Source organism: Takifugu flavidus, chromosome 10 (assembly GCF_003711565.1).
Source record: "Takifugu flavidus isolate HTHZ2018 chromosome 10, ASM371156v2, whole genome shotgun sequence".
In the NCBI taxonomy this organism is placed as follows: Eukaryota; Metazoa; Chordata; class Actinopteri; order Tetraodontiformes; family Tetraodontidae; genus Takifugu; species Takifugu flavidus.
Window position 1 is genome coordinate 4737172 of NC_079529.1, and position 20309 is coordinate 4757480.

Genomic DNA, 20309 nt, shown 5'->3' on the forward strand with positions numbered 1-20309 from the left:
TTTATTACCTCTGCTGCCCCTTATATCTCGTTGGCTGGCTGCCCATCTCATTTACACCTCAGCCAAATAGCCCAGTCACTTCAAAAGGTCATTTCACAGTCCCTTACTATTTTTGTCTGGCTAAGAGATATTGATTTTTTGACATATCTTTTTACGCAGCAAAAAACTGAGTCATCCGGAAAAAATGTATTTCAATTAGTCTGCTCACTTAGCTATGCTGGTTATTGATTGTCCTCTGATAACATTAAGGATTTCAATGCAAATAAGTCATTGTAAAATTTCTTATTTTCATTTGAAGTGTAAGATTTTAGAAGACTGTATTGGCTGTCAACACAGAGGGCATTTGTGCTAAAGTAAGAGAAGATTTTCCTCTTGAAGCTTTTGATGTCGGCATCAAACGCATATTGTTCCATAATCTGAGCTTCTCATGTTATTCTTGAGATTGCTACAGCAAAAATCATCCAAAATGACCTGTTATTGCAAAGCTTAAATTGTTGATCCTAGCTTTTAATTATGATGGTGTTTGGTCAGCCTGTCATTTTGCCTCCGCTTTGTAAATTATTTAAAATAGTAACATTTTTAAATGTTCTCACTGTGCTCTTACACTTATTAATATTGGTACAATATACGTAAAAGGAATTAAAAAGCTTATAGCATAATATTGAGACCACCCAAAGTGGTTTGCTCATTTCACTTTGTCAACCAAAAATAATGAAAGAACAAAACAAAGAACAAAATGCTGTGAGAGAAGCAAATAAATAGTCAATATTTAGTCCTTTGGTGACCTGAAAACAAGATTTAGATTAAATAAATAAAAACCCTAGCAGAATTTTTAACTGGAATATTTAACCAAAGTTTGACTCTCTTTTACACATCGCTGCAAGTATTGCATGCAACATTTTAGTGAAGGTTTCATCATTCTGTGCATATCTTATATCAGCCCAGCTTTCTTTAATTCAGGAAAATGGGAAAAAAACATATTTTGACTATTATAACGGAACTTGCAGCTTTACCAAAATTTGCAGTATGCATGTCTACATATGAGATAGAAGGAGAAAAGTGAATCCTAAAGACATAATCCCTCCTCTAGCTCCCGTTCCTGGCCCTTTGAACCTGCGCTCCACTGATGTAAGCACCGACAGCTTCCTGGTCATTTGGGACCACTCAGCCAATGACATCGTCCTCTACAGACTCTCATGGGCACCATCCACAGGTGGTGACACAAAGGAGGTCAGTACAATAACAGCCCACTGATTACGGTTAAGTTGCTGCTGTCAAGTGGAAATGCAACAACTAGAACAGTAAAATTTAGAAATAACGTGTTAATTGTTCAAGTGTGTGTAATTGTGTGGATTATAAGGTGTTCTCATGATTCAAGATGAAAATGATTAAAATTAGCTGTGTGCATAATATGCATGTTACAAACAATTAGCTAAGTCATTACTTTATATCTTTGGGGGGGAAAGTCAGCATTCTGACTTTTATATTTTGACGAGACAAAGAAATCTGAACTGTGTTTCTCTTATGTAGGTCGTCTTAAGTGGAAGTAATAACAGATATGTCCTGACTGGTCTGAATCCATCGACGGAGTATGAAGTCCTGTTGACGGCTGTCTTCAAAGATGAATCTGAGAGTGACACCATCTCTGTCACTGAGACAACATGTACGTTTCTTTCTTTAACTAGCAACCTCTCCAATCATTGTGGCAACTCACACAATAGCGGGCTTTTCTGGAGAAAATGTCTACTTTCAAGATCTCGGCCTGAATTTCCATAAATCTTTACCAAAGTGTCACAGAGAAAACAGTGATCACAACTGAGGTTGTATCGACTTGTCTGTCACAATTTATCTTGGAAGAAAATGGATTTTCTCATCAATATTTTACCTCTTTTTTCTGTCTAATTATCTCAACTATTGACACAGCTAGTTGTTGCCGAGTTTCTATCCAATTATCTGATTTATGTGTATTTCCCCAGTGGCCAAGACAACAACGATTGCTACCACAACCACAGGTGAGACATGTCGCAGCACACCATCTAACACAGGAGCAGTTCAGCAAGTTTTTTTCACATGTTGTTGAATCCATGTACATGCGTACAGTGGGCCACGACATAATTTGTGGGATTTCCTTCAAGAAAACTCATTGTTAAGGCAGAAAGTCTGGCCCGTTAAGTTGTGATTGCAGCTTATTCTCCTTATAGTCAGCTTGCATGAAGATCTTGAAAGGTCACCGTTGTCTGTGCACCCTTAAGTTGCCAGACATTTACCACAGTCATAACAAGATTTGGTAATTATTCCCCATTTTGCTGTAATTTTAAGGGGAGGCGGGACTCTAACCCTGCTCTTTGATGTATGCAAAGCATTGGTATTCCAGTGGGACCATCCTATGAATAACATTTTGGATTATCTTTTGTGCTTTTTCGAAGGGTGTTTGCTTGACTTTGTGGAGACTTTGAACTTCATTAAGTTGGGGCAACCCGTACACCACCTGGATTGTGTTGATATGAGCTGAAGAGTAAAACTAATTAAGTCTGAGGTTTTAAGTGCTTCCATGAAAATGATCTTTTTTTTTGGCTATAAATGAGTCAAGTCACATATTGTCTTAAAAATAAAGACAGCTATTATGGGTAGCCCAGACTGATTTTGATGCATTTAGGCTACCAGACCCAGACTGTTGGTTTCATCACCACTGTTGAAACAACAGGACAGCTGTTAAATGCTTTAACATTTCATTACAAATCAGTGCCATGCATTTTGCTTTTTGTGAGATTTTCTTTAGCATCCTGTAACTTTGATTGACAGTTGTTCAGTCCACAAATTTTGATCTTGTCATCTGTGGGGAGAAAATCTAACCGCACCAATGTTGTATTCATACGTAAAAGCTGCAGTGCATAAATCTTGTGACGTTTGCTTGTGATGTGATGCGACAGTGGTGCGTCAAGCTGTGAGAAACCTTCAGCTGAGTGATGAGACCATCGAGAGCTTAGAGGCATCATGGGAGATGAACGACCCCTACGTGGAGAACTACAGGATTTCTTACTTTGGTGACAACCACAAAGAGGAGACTGTGAGTTAATTTTTGCTTATCACACTGGTTCCTGTGATTCTGACATGCACAAATAGCTCATATGAGGGACTCGTGCCCCTTAAGAAATACCCCAAAAGTTTGCAGAAAGATATATAACACTTCTGGAACAAGTGCAGAAGTCAGTGTTGGGTCATGTGCTGTATTTAAAAAAAGGAATTACTCTTTAAGTTTGGGTACTCTCTCCTGGCCTCTCCTGTTCGAATCCCCTCACTGTGATAAGAGCCCTTGAGCTCAGTGCCATGAACTGACCCTGACTACAGACATATACACATACACACACCTTTAGCATCCTTTCCTCCCTCTATCGGCCCCCTTCCTCCAGCCTCTGCTCTCTTGCACATTCTGCTCTTCTTCTCTCTCCTCCCGTTTTAATTTCCCAACGTGTTGTCAGAGAAGCAGAAGATGGAGAGGCCATTCCAACCCAGAAGACATTCCATTATCTTTTCAGTGAGCATTTAGCTCACTGGGAGTCACAGTGGAGAGCAGCAGTGTGCAAAAGAAACAGAATGAAGTAGAAAAGGCAAAAAAATAAAAGGAGAGCTTAAAAATGGAAAGGCTACACCCCTGTCCACTGGCTATTAGATAAAGGTTGATTGTGGTCGCATCTCTTCTTTTTGTTCACCTGTCAATGCGTGTAAGACACAGATAGAGGGCAAATGAGACAGCAGGGACAGGCTCATACATGCCAGGAATCTGTGTGTTCCATTATCATGATATGGACACCTGAGATTTTTGTGGCTGTCTAATGGTTTCTCACTCTAAAACCGGTCCGAACCAGAATGACTAATTGTATACAGAGTCTTTAAGCTTGAAATCATGTCACACTGAACAAACTGTAATGCAAGAGAAACCCTCGTGCGTTTGAGTTCTAATGTCGGAGAGGATTTGCTTCTTTCTCACTGGTTATGACATGTTGTTGTTTTCAGAATGCACATTATGGAACACAACACATCACTTGTTTACTAAAATGACATAATAATAAAAAACCGGCAACAACATAGGCTGGGGAAAGGTAACCAAGACTTTTGTTAGATATTGAAGGAAAATGCATGAAGAAACACAAAAATGGCATGTGAAGGCAAACATAATATACGATCGTTTAATTAATTAATAGATTTTTCGATGCAAATTTTACTTTGTGTAATCAAAAATAAACTGCCAAGATGCTAATCACTATACAGAGCAATACATTGGGTGCTCAAGTGCAGAAAATGCGGCAGCTTAGCCAGTGGCTAATTAAAACATGGCAGCGATGGATGTTGAATCTTGCATTCTGTAAGAACTTTGTTTCAGTAAATAACCAACAAAAAAACAACTCTTGGTTTTAGTCTTCCTAGTGTGTTTGCTTGTGTAAGACTTTTATGCTAACGATCCACCTGGCTGCAATAAGCTTAGTCCCAAGTGACTCGAAGTCATTCATTGCTTTAAATGTCTCTTCTCATAACTTCTTCAAATGTTTCCGTGTGTGTGTGTGTGTGTGTGTGTGTGTGTGTGCGTGTGTGTGCGCAAATAGTTGTTAGTTCCAGGTGGTCAGAGAAGGGCAGTGCTTCGGTCATTACTGTCAGACACTCAGTATAAAGTGACGGTCACTCCGGTATACACAGATGGACAGGACGGCATCAGCACCTCAGCACTCGGCGCCACGTGTAAGACTCACTAACTTGCAATACAACAAAAATATTCTACCAAATAGTTTACCGGTGTGATTCACTTTCAGTAAGTTCCTATGGTGCAGCTCCCACACACAGAAAAAAAGAAAGCTAATTAATCCAAAAATGAAATAAATTAGATTGTTGCAGTCTGAATATTCATTTGCATTGCATTAGTTCCATGTTCATTTATATTCCTGAACGAGAATGTAAATTAAAGCCATGACAAATACCGGCGTGTTCCTAATTGTCGTAATGAAGACCATTTATAATTAAAATGGCTGCTTTCATTAATGAGACGACAATTATTTTGCTCAGGTCTAATTGATTTTCCCAAACTATTCTCTTGATTACCTCTCATGAGATCTCAGTTGTCTTCGTGTTCTACTGAAAATTAAAATGTCAGATGAAATATGTCACCTATTAAAGTGAAGGTAATCTTGAAAAGGGCCTACTTACTGGTAATAAAAACCCTTCCCAGCATAGTAATTAAGCAGAATTTATGAATATTCGTCATACACTCTGACACGCTTTTGTATTTTCTGTGTTTGAATGAACGAAAAACCTTTTGATTCATGTGATTTTGGCACTATTTAGACAAAGTATGTTGATTTATGGAGTCTATAATTGTTGAGCTTCCTTGATTTTAAATTCTAAATTGTTTTCTAGAACAAGAACAGAAAGCTGCGTATCTTTGATCCCATACATCTAATCATTGATGAAAAAAGATTTTGTCTGTAAGAGTGACAAGAAGGAGGAGACTTGGCACCTTGTTATGAAGTGGTGTGATTTACTCCGGTCCGTTATCACCTTGAACTTTATGATTGTGTCTCATTAGTGCCGCTTTTGTCTCCTGGAAATCTCCGTATATCAGAAGAGTGGTACAACCGCTTCAAGGTTACATGGGATCCACCTCAGTCACCTACAGTTGGTTACAGGATTGTTTACCAGCCCGTCTACGGTATACAAATAAGCAGCATTCTTCTTCTTTTCTTCACTTGATTGCTATTCACTTGAAAGAACTGATAATTAAGCTTTTGTTGGTGTTCAACTCTCACAATTCATCATCTCTGAAAGACAGACTAAGGCTCATGGTGTATTTCTTAGGAAAAATGTTCAGCCCTCTCACTCATGAGTAGCACACATCAAATATATAAGCACTGAGAACAGTGTTGCTTCAGTAGCTAATGTTTTGTGCCTATTTTCATCCACGTGTAAAATAGGAGCTATATTTTTAGGCTTAAATTTGAACCATGTGTTCTGAACCAGGCTAATGTTCTTAGCAATATTTCAGTTATTATTTCAGTTATTGCTTTATTTCTATTTGTTTTCTTTTATTGTTATTTACATCAGCAGCCCGTTTTAGCTCCTCTTCATTGTCTGTCTGCTCTCATGTGGTTGTTCTTAGTTCCAGAGCCAATGTTGGAGACAACAGTGGGTGAAGATGTGAACTCTGTAGTCCTTGTGAACCTGCTACCTGGGGCCGAGTACAATGTTCAGTTGACAGCGTCCTACCCTACGGGAGATAGTGAACCGCTGCTGGTGAAAGCCAAGACATGTAAGTGTCCTCATACAACCTTATTTTTACTATCCTAATTGCACAATGCTTTTCCTCGTCATGTCATTTCTTGTGTGGAAGGTAATCCTGAATTGATAACTCATCCTGATTGAAACTTAAGTCTAAATTTGCCACCAAGGACAGCATGTCTTTAGAAGGACGTGGCAGCAAAGGAAAGGAAGGAAAATGGCTATACGCTCTCAACTACTGGGACTTTAGTAGTCAGCCAGTGTGAACAATGCTTTTGCATTTAAATTTGCCGTCTGCTGGTGCAGTATGACTTAATGAAAGCTTTTCCGTCTTTTTCATCTAAAGCAAATAGACTGCGGGAGAAGGACGTAGTTAGGGAGAGATTAACTGTCAGGAGTGTGTATTTTGTACGGCTCTGTGTGCATGCATCTGTCAGTTTCTGCATTTCTCATTGTAAACCTAATCTCCTGGGAGTTCTGCATCACTGTCTATCAAAAAATGTCTTTGTAATGGTTGTCACCCGCAACTTTAGAATTGATTGTTGTCTTTTAGGCTTAGTTTCTCAGTGGCCAGAATCATCTTACCAAATTCTCATGTGCCAAATAAAAAACAGATTCTTCCTTCTTCCTGTTAAAGCTGTTTGCCTTAACTTTATAAGACAAAGTTGACAAATACAATTCAGACACAATGTGTGTACTGACAAATGCATTCATGCATAATTTAACATTCTGGGTCAGTGCTGTGCTGGAGTGCCATTCATCTCTCCTTTAATCATGCCACTGTTGCATAACTGACAACTCCTTCACACCATAATTGTCTGTCAATGATGACAGGTGATTTCATTAAAAAGAGAAAGTTTAGGTATAAAACAGACACAAGGTGTTGACAGTGCACAGATACATTAACATTTGTTGCATTGAATTAGAAAAAAAATCTTATTATTAAGGGGGCATCTGCCATCATAATCAGGAAAATACAGCCTCATATTTCCCTAGATGCGCTACATTCCATATTACATTACCAAGGGAGCCAACTTGCATCGTTGCACCAGTAAATTAAGCCTTCCAGAAAGTGGACTCAAAGTCTTGGTACCTTGAGGACCATAGCATGAAATTAAATTGTTTTCCCTCAAGAGCACTTTATGTGGTAGGCAGTGCTCTTATGTGTGCAGGGTCCACTAAAGGGTACTTCCTCAATCTGATTGTGAGAAAATGAATCAGAATACGGTGTCTGAAAATTCAGACACGCAGAAGTGAAAGTGGAAATTACTGTGGGTCTACATCCTATTCAGTTTGTGTACAGAGTCGAATGTTTGCACATATCGCCTTTACATCACACCGTCTTTTAAAAACACTTTAGCTACGAGTGCAAAGGATTTTTGTCTGACTTCCGATACTGACTTTAGTAAATCAGTCAGACAATAATAGTCAGGCAGTTATTTGCGGCACGAAAAAGAAAAATCATGACTAGTTAAGTCATTTTAACTGATGACTTTAAATTTTAATGAGGAAAAAGTAAAAAGGTATGTAAACAAATGCCCAGAGCAGTGCTATTGTGTGTTTAAATGCATGTTTTTGGTAAAGTTTGCATGCCTGCCTTCTCCGGAGTAGAATGACTGTTTTGTTGACGTTGAGCAATATTTAGTGTAAAGCAGCAGCCTTATGGTCACAGCTTAAAATATGTGTGCACTGGTGCAAAAGGCACATTTGTCTAAAATCCCATCAGAATAACAAATGTTCATAAAAGGTAAAAAAAAAAAAAAAAAGCAGCAAGAGAGGATGCAAAACTGAGGAGGCAGACTTGTAGGAAGTTAATTTGCCCATTATACACTAAAATCTTGGCTCCAAACAAACTCCGATTGTTTTTATTTCCTTAAATTTCACTGCCTCGAGCCTCGTTGGCTTTTGCCAAACACCAAAGCCAAAGTAATGCTATTGCTTTTTTAATTTGCTTTAACTTTAACCAGTGAGCGTTAATATATCTTGTTTCTCTTTGTTGTTTTTATCCTTTGTGAGGCACTTTGTGCTACCCAGTGTATGAAAAGTGCCATATAAATAAAGATTGAATTGAATTGAATATGTTTGCACATTTTACTCATTTGTATTCTTTGGATAAGTTGTGCATTTTTTAGATAACTGTTTCAGAATTGTTTGACTTCTTCAGCCTAATTGACCCATAACAATTATGTGCGGTGACATGCTGAGTTAGTTCTGAAGTTATCAAAGACAGACACACTGCATTTCACTGGCCATATAGACACTTTCTTGCTTAATGTTATTAACAATGGCTGCAATTAAAACAAAAGTGCAGCATTTAAGACTAAGAACAAAAGGTCACAAAACTATCTGAAAATTACATTTGTACTATATGTTTTTTGAAACTTATAGAAATAGGACTTCATACTGAGAAGTTATCACACAAAGGCAGAGATGTTTAAGGCATGTGTGTGTGTGTGTGTGTGTGTGTGTGTGTGTGTTGTATAGAAAAGCCATTTTACTGTCTTTACCCAACAGCTGCTTCTGTAAAACAAGACTCAGCTTTAAAAAAGGAGAGGTTTGGTTGAAAAAGATGTAAAACATCTTTAATGAATACAGTTTGGGGAAGACTTTTAAATGCATGCGGTTCTTAGCTTTAGCAGGTCCAACCCCAACACTTTATGGGTGGGTCTCAAAGTCTGGCAGCTCCAAGCAAAGCTTCATTTTTACAGCAGAACCAGTTGGTTGGTGGAAGGTTTTTAGCACACAATAAAAACGAGACAAGTTTCTATCTTAAATGTAAAGTACATTTTAACGGGAGTTGGCAAAAGGTTTCCAATCCGCAGACACTTTATGTTGTGTTGTGTTTGTGGTGGTTTGTGGTGCTGCCTGTCAGACTTCCAGGCTGATCTTTGTGTCTTTTTTTATTTCAGTGTTTCTCGGTGTCTCTGGTTTATCAACATACCAGGTACGACCTGACAGCATGTGTGTGCAGTGGCAACCTATTCGACAGGCCTCGTTGTACAGAGTCTCCATACATTCTCCACTCAGTAAGTAGATTAAGGCTTAACAAAAGTGAGTTAAGTTCAACTTAACTGCTCTGATCCTTGGAACCTGTAAATAAAGACAAAGTGTGCGCATCTCTTGCACACCTTACAGGCAGGTGCGAGTTAAGCAGATGGTCCGAGGTTTCTCATTTACTCGAGGAATCATGCGGGTGAAGCAGCTCTGCCTTTTATTGCTTTTTTATCCAGAACACAGGCAGCAAAGGGAGGCAGAGGGAGGACATCTGTTCCCCTTTAATTTTAGGCTCTTTATTTTCTATTTATTTCTCTGTGTTTCCCTGGTCTGTGAAAAACATTGATATTTTGCAGTTTAGGCATTTGCTGTAATTCAGGTAGTGACATTAAGATCCCTAAACACTGTCAGATTTTAAAGTTTTGCTGAAGTTTAGCCATGGTGCCATGGGGTAAGTTGTCTTTCCAGAGTGACCGATGGATTTGAAAATAAAATTAGACTATGCAGCTAATAAATGCTTGATTATATTGACCATTCTGTCCATATAACTGGGCTTAATCCTTATTTAATGGAAAAGGCAATTATCTTGATCTTTCATAAATCAATTGATTTGTTTATGTTTAATATTTAATAGCAGTAGTTTTCCAGTAGTTTATTTTATGTTTCAATCCCAGTTGTTTTGATAGTGATGTGAATCTGTCTTTATTGATTATTTACCCCTTAGCTTTTAATGCAAAGGGCAAAATAGATCAAGCCATATTTCCTCGCTCACGGTGTCAAAACATTTGCAGTAGATTGAACCATAAATCATTTGTTGTCATACCGTTGTAGACTCCTCACTGAGTTTGTGCTCTTGGCATCATTTTACCTCACTTCACTATAAAGTTACCAGCCTGTTTTAAAACAGTTGCTTAGTATCCCATTACGAAAGACTATTGTTAATGTTTTTACTTGAATTTGAAATCTGAATTGTGTATTGAGAGTTGAGGTCCATTGTGATCATTTTGCCTTAATCAACTGGTCCTGCAACCTGTAATTTTTTTCTTATTAGATGGTCAAAAGCAGGAAGTGACCCTGGGAAGTGGTGCCTCCAGGCAATGCTTTTATGACCTCACGCCCAGCAGCCAATACCAGATCAGTGTTCGCACGGGGATGCAAGACACAGAGGGACCTTCTGTTTCCATCACTGACATGACATGTATGTCATAAACAATAGTATATTACATTACTCTTGTGTGTGTTTCTTCACACTAGATTCATTTGGACACTATTTTCCCTTTTGTGCTCCATCTCTGGGCATTCACCCATGTTTCTGGGGTTCTTTATTTTCTCTGATTCAGTTGAAAAGACCCCCTCTCGCATCAAAGAATGTGGCATTGAAAATGCAGTAGATTGTAAATACAGACTGGAGTAGATTGTTTCTTTTAAAGTTCTGATGAAAGTGTATGTGTGTGTGTGTCTCTCTCTGTGTGTGTCTGTGTCTGTCTGTCTGTCTGTCTGTCTGTCTGTCTGTCTCTATGGTCAGCAGATAAACCTGATGGTGGTGCCACTTGCCACTGCAGTTGTGATCAATGACATTGCGTTGTTTGCTTATGCGTGTTGTTTCTTCCAGTGCCAGCCCCCACTCAAGCTCCTACTGAACCACCCACCACAGAGCCCCCACCCACCATCCCCCCACCTAAGGAAGGTGAGCAAGAGTTGAACACAAATACTGTAATGATAGCAATGTTATACTTACACCTGCTGCACTCAACAAAAGAGAAGCATTCTGCTCCAATTGACTGGAAAAGGTATGATCTCAGGGGGGAAAGAAGAGCGGAGATGTTCTGTTCCAATTTCAAGTTGTGCAGATATGGTGAAGGAGACGAGACCTTCAGGAGAAATCCGCATATTAGAAATCCAATTAAAATTTTATTATGTCAAGATAAGATAAAAAACTGCAGCTTCAATCACCTTTGTTCAGTCAGGTCCTTCTCTCCAAATGCAGTGTGCACCTGTATATTCACGGTTAGACGTAAGCTGTAATATTAACAGCTGTATGTTGTTTATGTTGACACAAAAAAATATATTTTTCTGAGAAACACATTTAACAAAACTGAACCCAAAACCAAAAATGTTTTATTTTTTTATTTTTATTTTAAACACTGAAAACAAAGAGAGGCTCTTTAACCTACTGCTAAGACAAACCTCCGTTCCTGTCTGGTGAGTTCAGGTATAAGAACTGACCCTACAGACAGGAACGGACACACACGCTGGGCACGCCTGTAAGCATTTTGGTTTAAGTTTGTGACCTTTGTCAGGCTGATGCCCACATCTGGAACGACAGGCAACCTTTAATCGCGGCGCAGTCAAAGTCAGAGAAGAGGTGCACACGTGTCAAAGAGCAAAAGAGACACAAAACAGGAGGATTTGAAATAAACAGTATGATGGGAAGGGCCCCAAAAGCAAATAGATGGAGAGTCGGAGCACAAACATGAGGAGAGAGAGATGGTGGGGTCAACAGGCAAGAAGTTAAAGTGCAGCAGAAACGGAGACAATAAAGCAAATGTCAGCAAACCCAACACTGGAAATGTTTGTATCTTTTTTGTGGATAGAATTGCGTCCACCTTTGATTCTATTATCACCAAGATTATTGTCATCCCATCATGTTCTGCTTTATCTTATTTTATTTGTTTAGTTTTGAGCTGTTATTTGCTCATCTGCGCTATAAATGAGGCCTGCCTTGGTGTACTCACGAGTCCAAATAAAGGAAAATTTTATTAATAGTTAAAAAAAATAAAATAAATCAGGTTCTTTTTCTGGTCCTCAATGGGGGAGTTTGCAGAAAGTGGAAAACTTGTTAAAACCACAACTTTACAGAGGAAAATACATGTCTACTGGGAGTGATTGCAGAGAATACAAAAAGTGGGGCAGTTGCTGCTTGAAGAGGAATATTAATGAGAAGGAAGGAAAATGTACACAGAAACAATGTGGACAGATATAAAATGGAGATTTAAACAATTTGTTGCGTCCTTTTTTTCGTAAAAAGTGTGAAAAAAGATTGTAAAATTAATCTAAGGCCCTTCTGCTGCATTTATCATTTCCAGCAAATACATAATTACAACGGTTTGTACAATTGATATTTATTTATGTGAGCTTGAGTATATTAAGCAGCTAATTACCACTCAAGACTGAAATAACTATTAAATGCAGATTCAAATTTGAATCCGAGCTAAGGGTATTTACATGTATCTCTCCCGTAACTTTCTGTCTAGTGTGTAAAGAGGCCAAAGCTGACCTGGTGTTCCTTGTCGATGGATCCTGGTCTATTGGAGATGAAAACTTCATGAAGATCACGCGTTTTCTCCACAGCACCGTGGGCTCGCTTGACCTGATTGGATCAGATGGAACCCAGGTGAGTTAGGGTGCCACACTTTAATTTTATACTTATTATCATACCTCTAATTTTCAGAAAGCTTTTGTCTGTAGTCCTTTATGTACAGGGAGGATTTCCCTTTTATTTTTTACAAACAAAATACAAAATGGACTTTTTTCCACCAGATTGTTGCATTTACATGAACAGTTTGTGATAAAATTAAATTCTGTTTTTACTCAGAGGTGGGATAGATGAATGAATTGGTTAATGGATGATAAATACCTTTTGCTATATAAAGAACCATACCTGCTGTTATCCTTATAGTGCCATCTTTGATGTGAACATTTTGTCTTTGTTTATCTCGGTCCCTTTAGTACTCTGAGATGATCCTCTTCTAGTTGCTTCTTTTTAAGCTGCAACATCATGCTGCAGTTGTTATTGTTATTATTATGTTCAGAACATTTTCACTGGGCAATCAGTGATCCACATTTGGAAGTAAATGTGTATGCTGCAGATTATAAACATTTTGTTCTGGGGAAATTTAGACACGCGGAACTTGAGGACCTTTTTTGTGATGAAGTATAAACGTGGGTCATCTGCTGCTGCTGCCAAATATAGATGCATCAAAACAGGAAAAGAGACGAGGTGTTTTCATGGCTAAACAACATGTTGGCCATTTGTTTCACATAAAAATGAGCAGTTACTAGAAAACATTAGTCATTAGATTTGTTGTTGTGATGCCTTTTTGTGTCCAATATGTCAGTGGGGCTAAGCTCTTTCATTTGTCATACAGCGGCGGTGCGTGTTACACCATACTCTTTGATTTCCCTACCTTTAAGCAGTTTGTACCCCCCCCCCCCCGGCAATCAACTACCAAAAGCAAAACACTGGGTGTGAGAGAGTTGGCTTGCATTGAATAGAGCTTGCTGTTAAATACAGACTGCTGTTTGCCACAGTAGCCCCATTCGCGGTCTGGGGGTAATGATAGCCCAGCAAGCCAATTAAGGTGATTCTAGTTTTGATATACTGTTTAGAGATATAAGTGAGTTTTCACCTATAGGGACGGTCTACTGCGGTGATATTGTTGTTGGGTCATTTACCACGAACTTTCGCCTCACATTTCAAGTCGTGTGGTAATCACTGTTGCTGTTTCAGCACAGCCCAATTTGTGTAACTGCCATTACCGTTTGGAATAGATACAGAAGTTGTAGGTGGTAATGAGGTAAATATTGGGGATTTAAATGCTAAGTGCACACATTTGTCTTAAATGCATAAACTTTATAGCTGTGTGAGCTGTAGGCTAATTTGGCCACTTGCTCTCTGAGGAAGCAGAAACAAACCTCCACAGACAAACTAGATGTGAGTGGAATTTAGACTAATATTATTGCTGGTAATTATATTGTGAAGTCTTTATTTAAGGGCATTTAAAATAATAGGAACTCTTAGAATCTCATTTCCTTTTCAATCATTAATTGTTTTTACCCAAAGATAAGAATTAATTTTAAGTGGAGGTGAAAGTAAAAGTTTTCCCTCGGCCGTATTGTGTTTTCCATTTCATTCTCTTAATAAACATAAAAGGAGACAGCAGGATTTTTTTTAATGGTTTAATAACTGCTGAAGTGGAATTTTAAATAACTTTTAAATTCCAAAGGTTAGGTTAAAGTTAATCAATGAAACATTTTTATCTTCCCGACACTCTGCAGGTGGCCATCGCACAATTCAGCGACGATGCTCGGACAGAATTCCAGTTGAGTTCCCATAGCAACAAGGAGGCTCTGCTGGAAGCAATTCAGAAGATCAGCTACAAAGGAGGAAACACGAAAACAGGTGTGGACAGCATTTTAATGTACAGCATTACCTATGTGACAGGACATTGTTCCTCAACAGATATCAGTTCAAGAGCTCTTCGTCTGTGTTTGCTTGTGATCACATGTGCAGCGTTAATGTTGGAACCAGCAGGCAATAAAGTTGCTCCTATCTCTAACCCCTGAGGACATATATACTTACTTTCATTTTCTACCTTCCTTGAATTTTGAGATAAAAATTTCCTTTTACTTGGCTTTTTTTCAGATTTGAGTTTTGGTTACAGCCCTGCAGCTCTTTTCTTCTCTTCTTAAATATCAACCTTTCATTACAAGCACTTATTGCTCTTATTCTCACAAATCTCCCTCTTATTCCTGTAAAAATACTGTAGCTTTATGTCATTTTGATTCCAAGACTCTGGCAAATTTATCTGGGTGGCTAGGACTGCTGACATCACAAAACCCTGCAGCTATACTGATATCTTCATACGTTTACTTTTTATATACTGTAGTGTCTCTGTAACACTTGTGTCAGCAAGAGAATTAAACAAAACCAATAGAATTAAAAGGTGAAAAGTACAATAGATACTACATTGAAGTTAGGATACTGACATTTTCTATCATTTTGTCTGTTAAGAATCTTTGTTAAACATTATCTTTGCGCACTTTTAATAAGATTCTATAATATTCACTTAACAGATTTAAGCTAGAACATGAAGGAAAAGGTCTTAAGACATTTTTTTTGTAAAATTCTTTCCTTTTTTCCAGTTCCACCTCGCTATAACTGAAATTAAAGGCCAAACGTGACTCACAAAAGCAAAACACATCATTGATAATCCTCTCGTGGATTTTTCCTCCCTTTTGTTCATTTTCTTCCCATATAAGCTGTATCACTTTCCAACCCCCCACCTGCCTACCTCCTTTTAAACACCATCTGCCCAGCACCTTCTTGTCTTGTCTCACCTCTCCTTGTGTCCATCCTGTTTATGTCTTCATGCTTGAGTAGCTGCTGTAAATCCAGTCTCTCCCGGTGTGATCAGAGGACAGTGTAGAAACAGATGTATCACCGGCAGCTATCCGACAAGAGAACATTTTACAGGCCAAGCACTCGTTTTTCATCAATGACAGCCCGGATAAAAAGAAGCTGAAAAAGGCCGTCATGATTTCATTTACTGACAAATGGAGAACACCTTACGCAGTTAATATTTATACCACCACAACCCTCACATGTGCTTAAACTCCCAGGAATAAGAGGATGATAAAGAACTCTCAGACTTGAGAGGTTTAATGGTAGTCTGTTTAATGGTTTTCTGTTTAATTATGGAAAGGTCAGGTTTAAATTAGCAGTTGAGCTACAGCACGTATGATTATAAGTATGCTCAATATGTGAGGTATGCAAAAAAATGCTACATTTCATTGCTTTTTACAGTAGTCATAGTGTAGTTGTGCTCATTAGCAAACAGTGACATTTTCAAACAGGATTTAAAAAACAATAAAAGTGCATTTATGATGAGTAGCTATAGCTGAATGAATTGCTCTTTCAGGCTGAAGGAGAACAATAATGACCCACATAAACAAGTACTTGGATGACAAGAACACATTGATGCCACCTGTGGGAGGGTCTTGAAACATTTCAGAGCTGTCTAGACAAATTTGATTGACTGATTAAATTTGTTAGCCACCTACTCGCTTGTCAAGAGCTCATCTGCTTTAAACTTTCTGTAGATAGTCTTCTGCCTTTTGATTGGTCCCGTCCATCAGAATTTTGTTTCCATTTAAAGCATTGCAGTTTTAGTCACAATTCAATGTACCCAATTCGTTAAATATGTTTTAAGTAATGTATGTTTACAATCAGCCACTGCAGAGTAACAATAGATATTGTTACTTATAGGAGGGATGTTCACCTGAAGATGCTATATGAGTGTTGGTTAGTACCCACAGAGCTAATGGACCCTGGTTGTGCACCTGAAGATGTTGGAAACTAACGATATGCCAGACAGTCCCAGTCTTCATCAAAAACAAATCCATTATAAAACAAACTAATACCATTGGTGTTTTCTTTTCAGGTCGAGCCATCAAACACGTAAAGGAGTCTATATTCTCCTCAGAGGCTGGAGCGAGAAGAGGCGTTCCCAAAGTCCTGGTTGTTCTCACGGATGGACGTTCACAAGACGATGTAAACAAAGTGTCCAAGGAGATGCAGATGGATGGTGGGTATTTTTTTAAACCAAACCTTCTATCACATTAAATAAAACAATATGTTAAAATTTGTACTGAGAACATGGTGGTTTAAACACTGTGAATGTCATTTTATTTTTAAATAATAAACATTGGTTTTACTGACTGCCTTTAATCATTTCTGATTATGTGAATTCCACTTTCAGGCTACATCATATTTGCCATTGGCTTTGCGGATGCAGACTACGGAGAGCTTGTGAATATTGCCAGCAAACCCAGTGATCGGCATGTCTTCTTTGTGGATGATCTGGACGCTGTGAAGAAAATAGAGGAGCAGCTCATTACCTTTGTCTGCGAGGCTGCGACTGCCAGTGAGAAACCTCGCAGTGTGTTTAAAACAGAGTGTATGGGAGGAGGAGGGGGAAAATGTTCAGAAATATCAGATGGGAAAATGACGCTCGACGGGGAGAATGACTGATGAAGAGGTTTTTTTGAAAACTTACCCAACTAAGAGGCTCTTCTCTCCTTCAGCTTGTCCGTCTGTTTTGATGAGTGGAAACACAATAGCAGGTAAGTGGGAGATGGCAAGAAGAACACCTCATTTATTCCAATGGTCACTTCTCTTAACTGATCCACATTAACCACAATTGCATTAATCACATTGATGATTTGGCTTTCAGGTTTTCGGATGATGGGCAAATTTGGTCTTGTTGAGAAGGAGTACAGCACCATCCCTGGAGTTTCGCTGGAGCCGGGATCTTTCAACAGCTTCCCATCTTACAGATTACATCGTGACGCACTAGTGTCACAGCCTACAAAGTAATCATCTGCCTTTTAGTAGACCTAACGTTTTAATACAACAAATGACTTGTACAGCAACCCTTAATTAGGAAATTTATCCAACAAACCGGTACGGTTAGTTAGATAAATGAAATCATTAGCCAACAGCTGGCATAGAGTAATGAAAAGTCCTCACCCTGAATATGATAGCTGGGTCTTTGTGTGTTGGGTGTTCAGGGCAAAAGGGTGCAAGGCCCACTCATAACATCTGAACTATATTAGCTGCTGTTCAAAGACCATCAATGCAAAGCAGATGACACACATGTTGGATGATCCAGCGATGTAGATGCTGTGCCAAACTGGATTTTCTCTCTCATGTATTATACATACAGAGTTTCCGTCACTTTCTCATAAAATTGGAATTTAAAATAAATTCAGGTACTACATGGATGCAAAACTAAAGTCAGAGTTCACAGTGTATATTTATTTTATCGTTATATACATTTCTTATTATATATTTCAAGTGTGCTATTCAAATCTGCCTTTAGTCAAAGGTTATTGTGGGTAACCTAACATATTCTAAACTCCTTCACAAAAGCTAAGAATACCTGAAGTAATAGATACTTTTAAAATTCCTTCCTGTTTTGTGTGTCTACAAGGTACCTGCATCCTGAAGGTTTACCATCGGACTACACCATTTCTATGATGCTCCGCCTGCTTCCTGAGACCCCGCAGGAACCTTTTGCTCTGTGGGAAATCCTCAACCAGAGTAATGAGCCATTGGTGGGACTGATCTTGGACAGTAAGTGCGATTAGCCATATATAGTCCCTGTCCCGCGTGTGTGAATACAGAGGAACTTATTAACTTTTGCCTGCTGATAAGCCTTGGAGAGGGCCTTTCAGGGTGGTAATTTAAATAGCCATGACAAAGTCAAAGGAGAAAGAACAAATATGTAATAACAAAGGCCTCTGGCTGCTCTTAGTATTTAGTTGGATGAAACAAGCAATGTGGTAGCACATCAAAGATGAAGCTCATAATTGGGCAGAATACCTAAAATCTACTAGACTATTAACAAGAACCAGAAATAATCATCCTAATGCTTGCCTCTGTCCTTCACCTCTGTCTGTTCTCCCCACAGACTCTGGAAAAACGCTAACGTTCTTCAACCATAATTTTAAAGGAGAGTTCCAGACTGTCACATTTGAAGGGAATGAAATCAAAAAACTCTTCCATGGCAGCTTCCACAAGGTAAACATGTGCTTAAGAAAGTGTCAGACTAGAGGATTTATTACAGTAAGATTTACACATATTCTGCTACTAACAACATTTTTCAAACATTTTTTGGAAGCAGAATGTTACAATCACTTCATCAACTTTTATTAGACATCAGCATAATTTAGTTAAATATGACTAATTTGATGTTAAGATACATTTGTAAGTCTAAAAGCAGAAGTTTGTTTAGACAGTGAATTTTAAACCAAGCTGTAGAGAAAGAAAAATAAAATGCACTAGCGTTTTATTGTTTTTAGTGGAGTCTGTTGGGTAGAATCCAGTGTCTCTGGAGCAGCGTTTTTCCTCTCGACTTGTCAGAGCTGATGTGATATGAAGTGTGTGCAGGTAATGTTTGTCCACCTCCTTCCTGCCTCCACTCCTGCACCTTTTTCTAAAACTGTTGTATTGTTCTGTGGGAGTCAAGCTTTATGTTTCCTCATGATTACAGTGCTCTACTTTACAAGGATAAAGGCAACTTTTTTTGTCATTAGTTCTATAAAGATATCAGCTCTATGGTAAATATAGAAATTATTGCAAAGGAATTTTTAATCACAGCACATTTGATCCACAGATTTCCATTCTGTATTAATACCTCTCATTTTATTGCACTTTTCTGTGCTTTGATTGATTGGAGATGGCAAAATGACTCCATATTGTTGTTCTGTGGCCTTGTGCTGAATTATTTGAGTAAAATAAAATGTTGTCCTTTGAAGGGGTTTTACGAGACTCCTCCTGTCGGACATGGAGGTTTTCTCAGTAGAGCCGTTGTTGTGTGGTTTTCAGTATTTCAGGTTTTGTGCTGTGAAAACGGGAACTTTTCTTCATCTCACTTTTCAAAATGTCAGGGATCCGCTGTCCATCATCTTCATTGTTTCTCTGCCTTTATGTTAGAGAACATGACAGTACTGTTGAGAGGGGGAACAGCTGCGGCACACTGCTGGGCAAAAGGATGTGTTTGTCTCTGTTCAGACAGGATGACAACTGAATAAGATGAGTGTCCGTGTGCTTGTGCACGACGGTGTGCTTTTTATAAAGAGATTACCATAAAACAGCAGCTTGTGTGAAAGCAGGAATATCCTGCAGGATGTGCCATTGCTCAGTGAAGCACAGGGATGCAGAGAGTGAAACACTGAAAACAGGATTCAGAAGGGAAATGGGAGCGGAGGAAGATCTCAATAACAAATAAATATATGTGCTGCTTGGTTGCTCAGTGGGTAGCTCTGCCGCAAACGGCTTTTCATTTTGGAGTTTATGTGTTCTTCGCATGACTACAGAGGGTTCTCCAAATCTTCTGTTTTTCTCTGCTATCACAAACAACGCATGGTCTCCAGTCAGCCAAGCCCCATCCCAGTCAGTGGGCCTGGTCAAGGGATTATTGTCAGTGATGTGGAAAGTTAAATACGTCACATCACATGTCAAACATAAGAGACGTACAAGTACGCCTCACCTCATACACTATTTACTTTAGGAGTCAAGAAGATTTCAATATTAATAGTTGACACAGAATTTTTGTGTGGTACTTGCAAAGTCACAATATTTCAGAGATAAGATTAGAAAATAAACTGTACCTAATACATCTTAAATCCCACAACTATAAGGACTAACAATAAATTGCTGAATAAAACATAGTCTGACAGTGAATGAAATATTACAGTGCGTTTCT

General features: G+C 38.6%; 1 protein-coding gene across 5 annotated transcripts in view; it reads left to right on the forward strand.

The window, feature by feature from the left end:
* The window catches only part of col14a1a (collagen, type XIV, alpha 1a), a 71846-nt gene that overhangs the window by 33494 nt on the left and 18043 nt on the right, over nucleotides 1-20309 (forward strand). For all 5 annotated transcript variants that reach the window (XM_057046305.1, XM_057046310.1, XM_057046304.1 and 2 more), the window contains 18 exons: nucleotides 1091-1230; nucleotides 1531-1663; nucleotides 1977-2012; nucleotides 2931-3067; nucleotides 4602-4734; nucleotides 5576-5698; nucleotides 6146-6295; nucleotides 9174-9290; nucleotides 10310-10456; nucleotides 10871-10945; nucleotides 12513-12652; nucleotides 14317-14440; nucleotides 16482-16625; nucleotides 16800-16964; nucleotides 17125-17163; nucleotides 17274-17412; nucleotides 18033-18175; nucleotides 18513-18622. In XM_057046305.1, coding sequence (XP_056902285.1) covers nucleotides 1091-1230; nucleotides 1531-1663; nucleotides 1977-2012; nucleotides 2931-3067; nucleotides 4602-4734; nucleotides 5576-5698; nucleotides 6146-6295; nucleotides 9174-9290; nucleotides 10310-10456; nucleotides 10871-10945; nucleotides 12513-12652; nucleotides 14317-14440; nucleotides 16482-16625; nucleotides 16800-16964; nucleotides 17125-17163; nucleotides 17274-17412; nucleotides 18033-18175; nucleotides 18513-18622 — 2195 coding nt within the window. The remainder of the gene's footprint in view (nucleotides 1-1090; nucleotides 1231-1530; nucleotides 1664-1976; nucleotides 2013-2930; nucleotides 3068-4601; nucleotides 4735-5575; nucleotides 5699-6145; nucleotides 6296-9173; nucleotides 9291-10309; nucleotides 10457-10870; nucleotides 10946-12512; nucleotides 12653-14316; nucleotides 14441-16481; nucleotides 16626-16799; nucleotides 16965-17124; nucleotides 17164-17273; nucleotides 17413-18032; nucleotides 18176-18512; nucleotides 18623-20309) is intronic.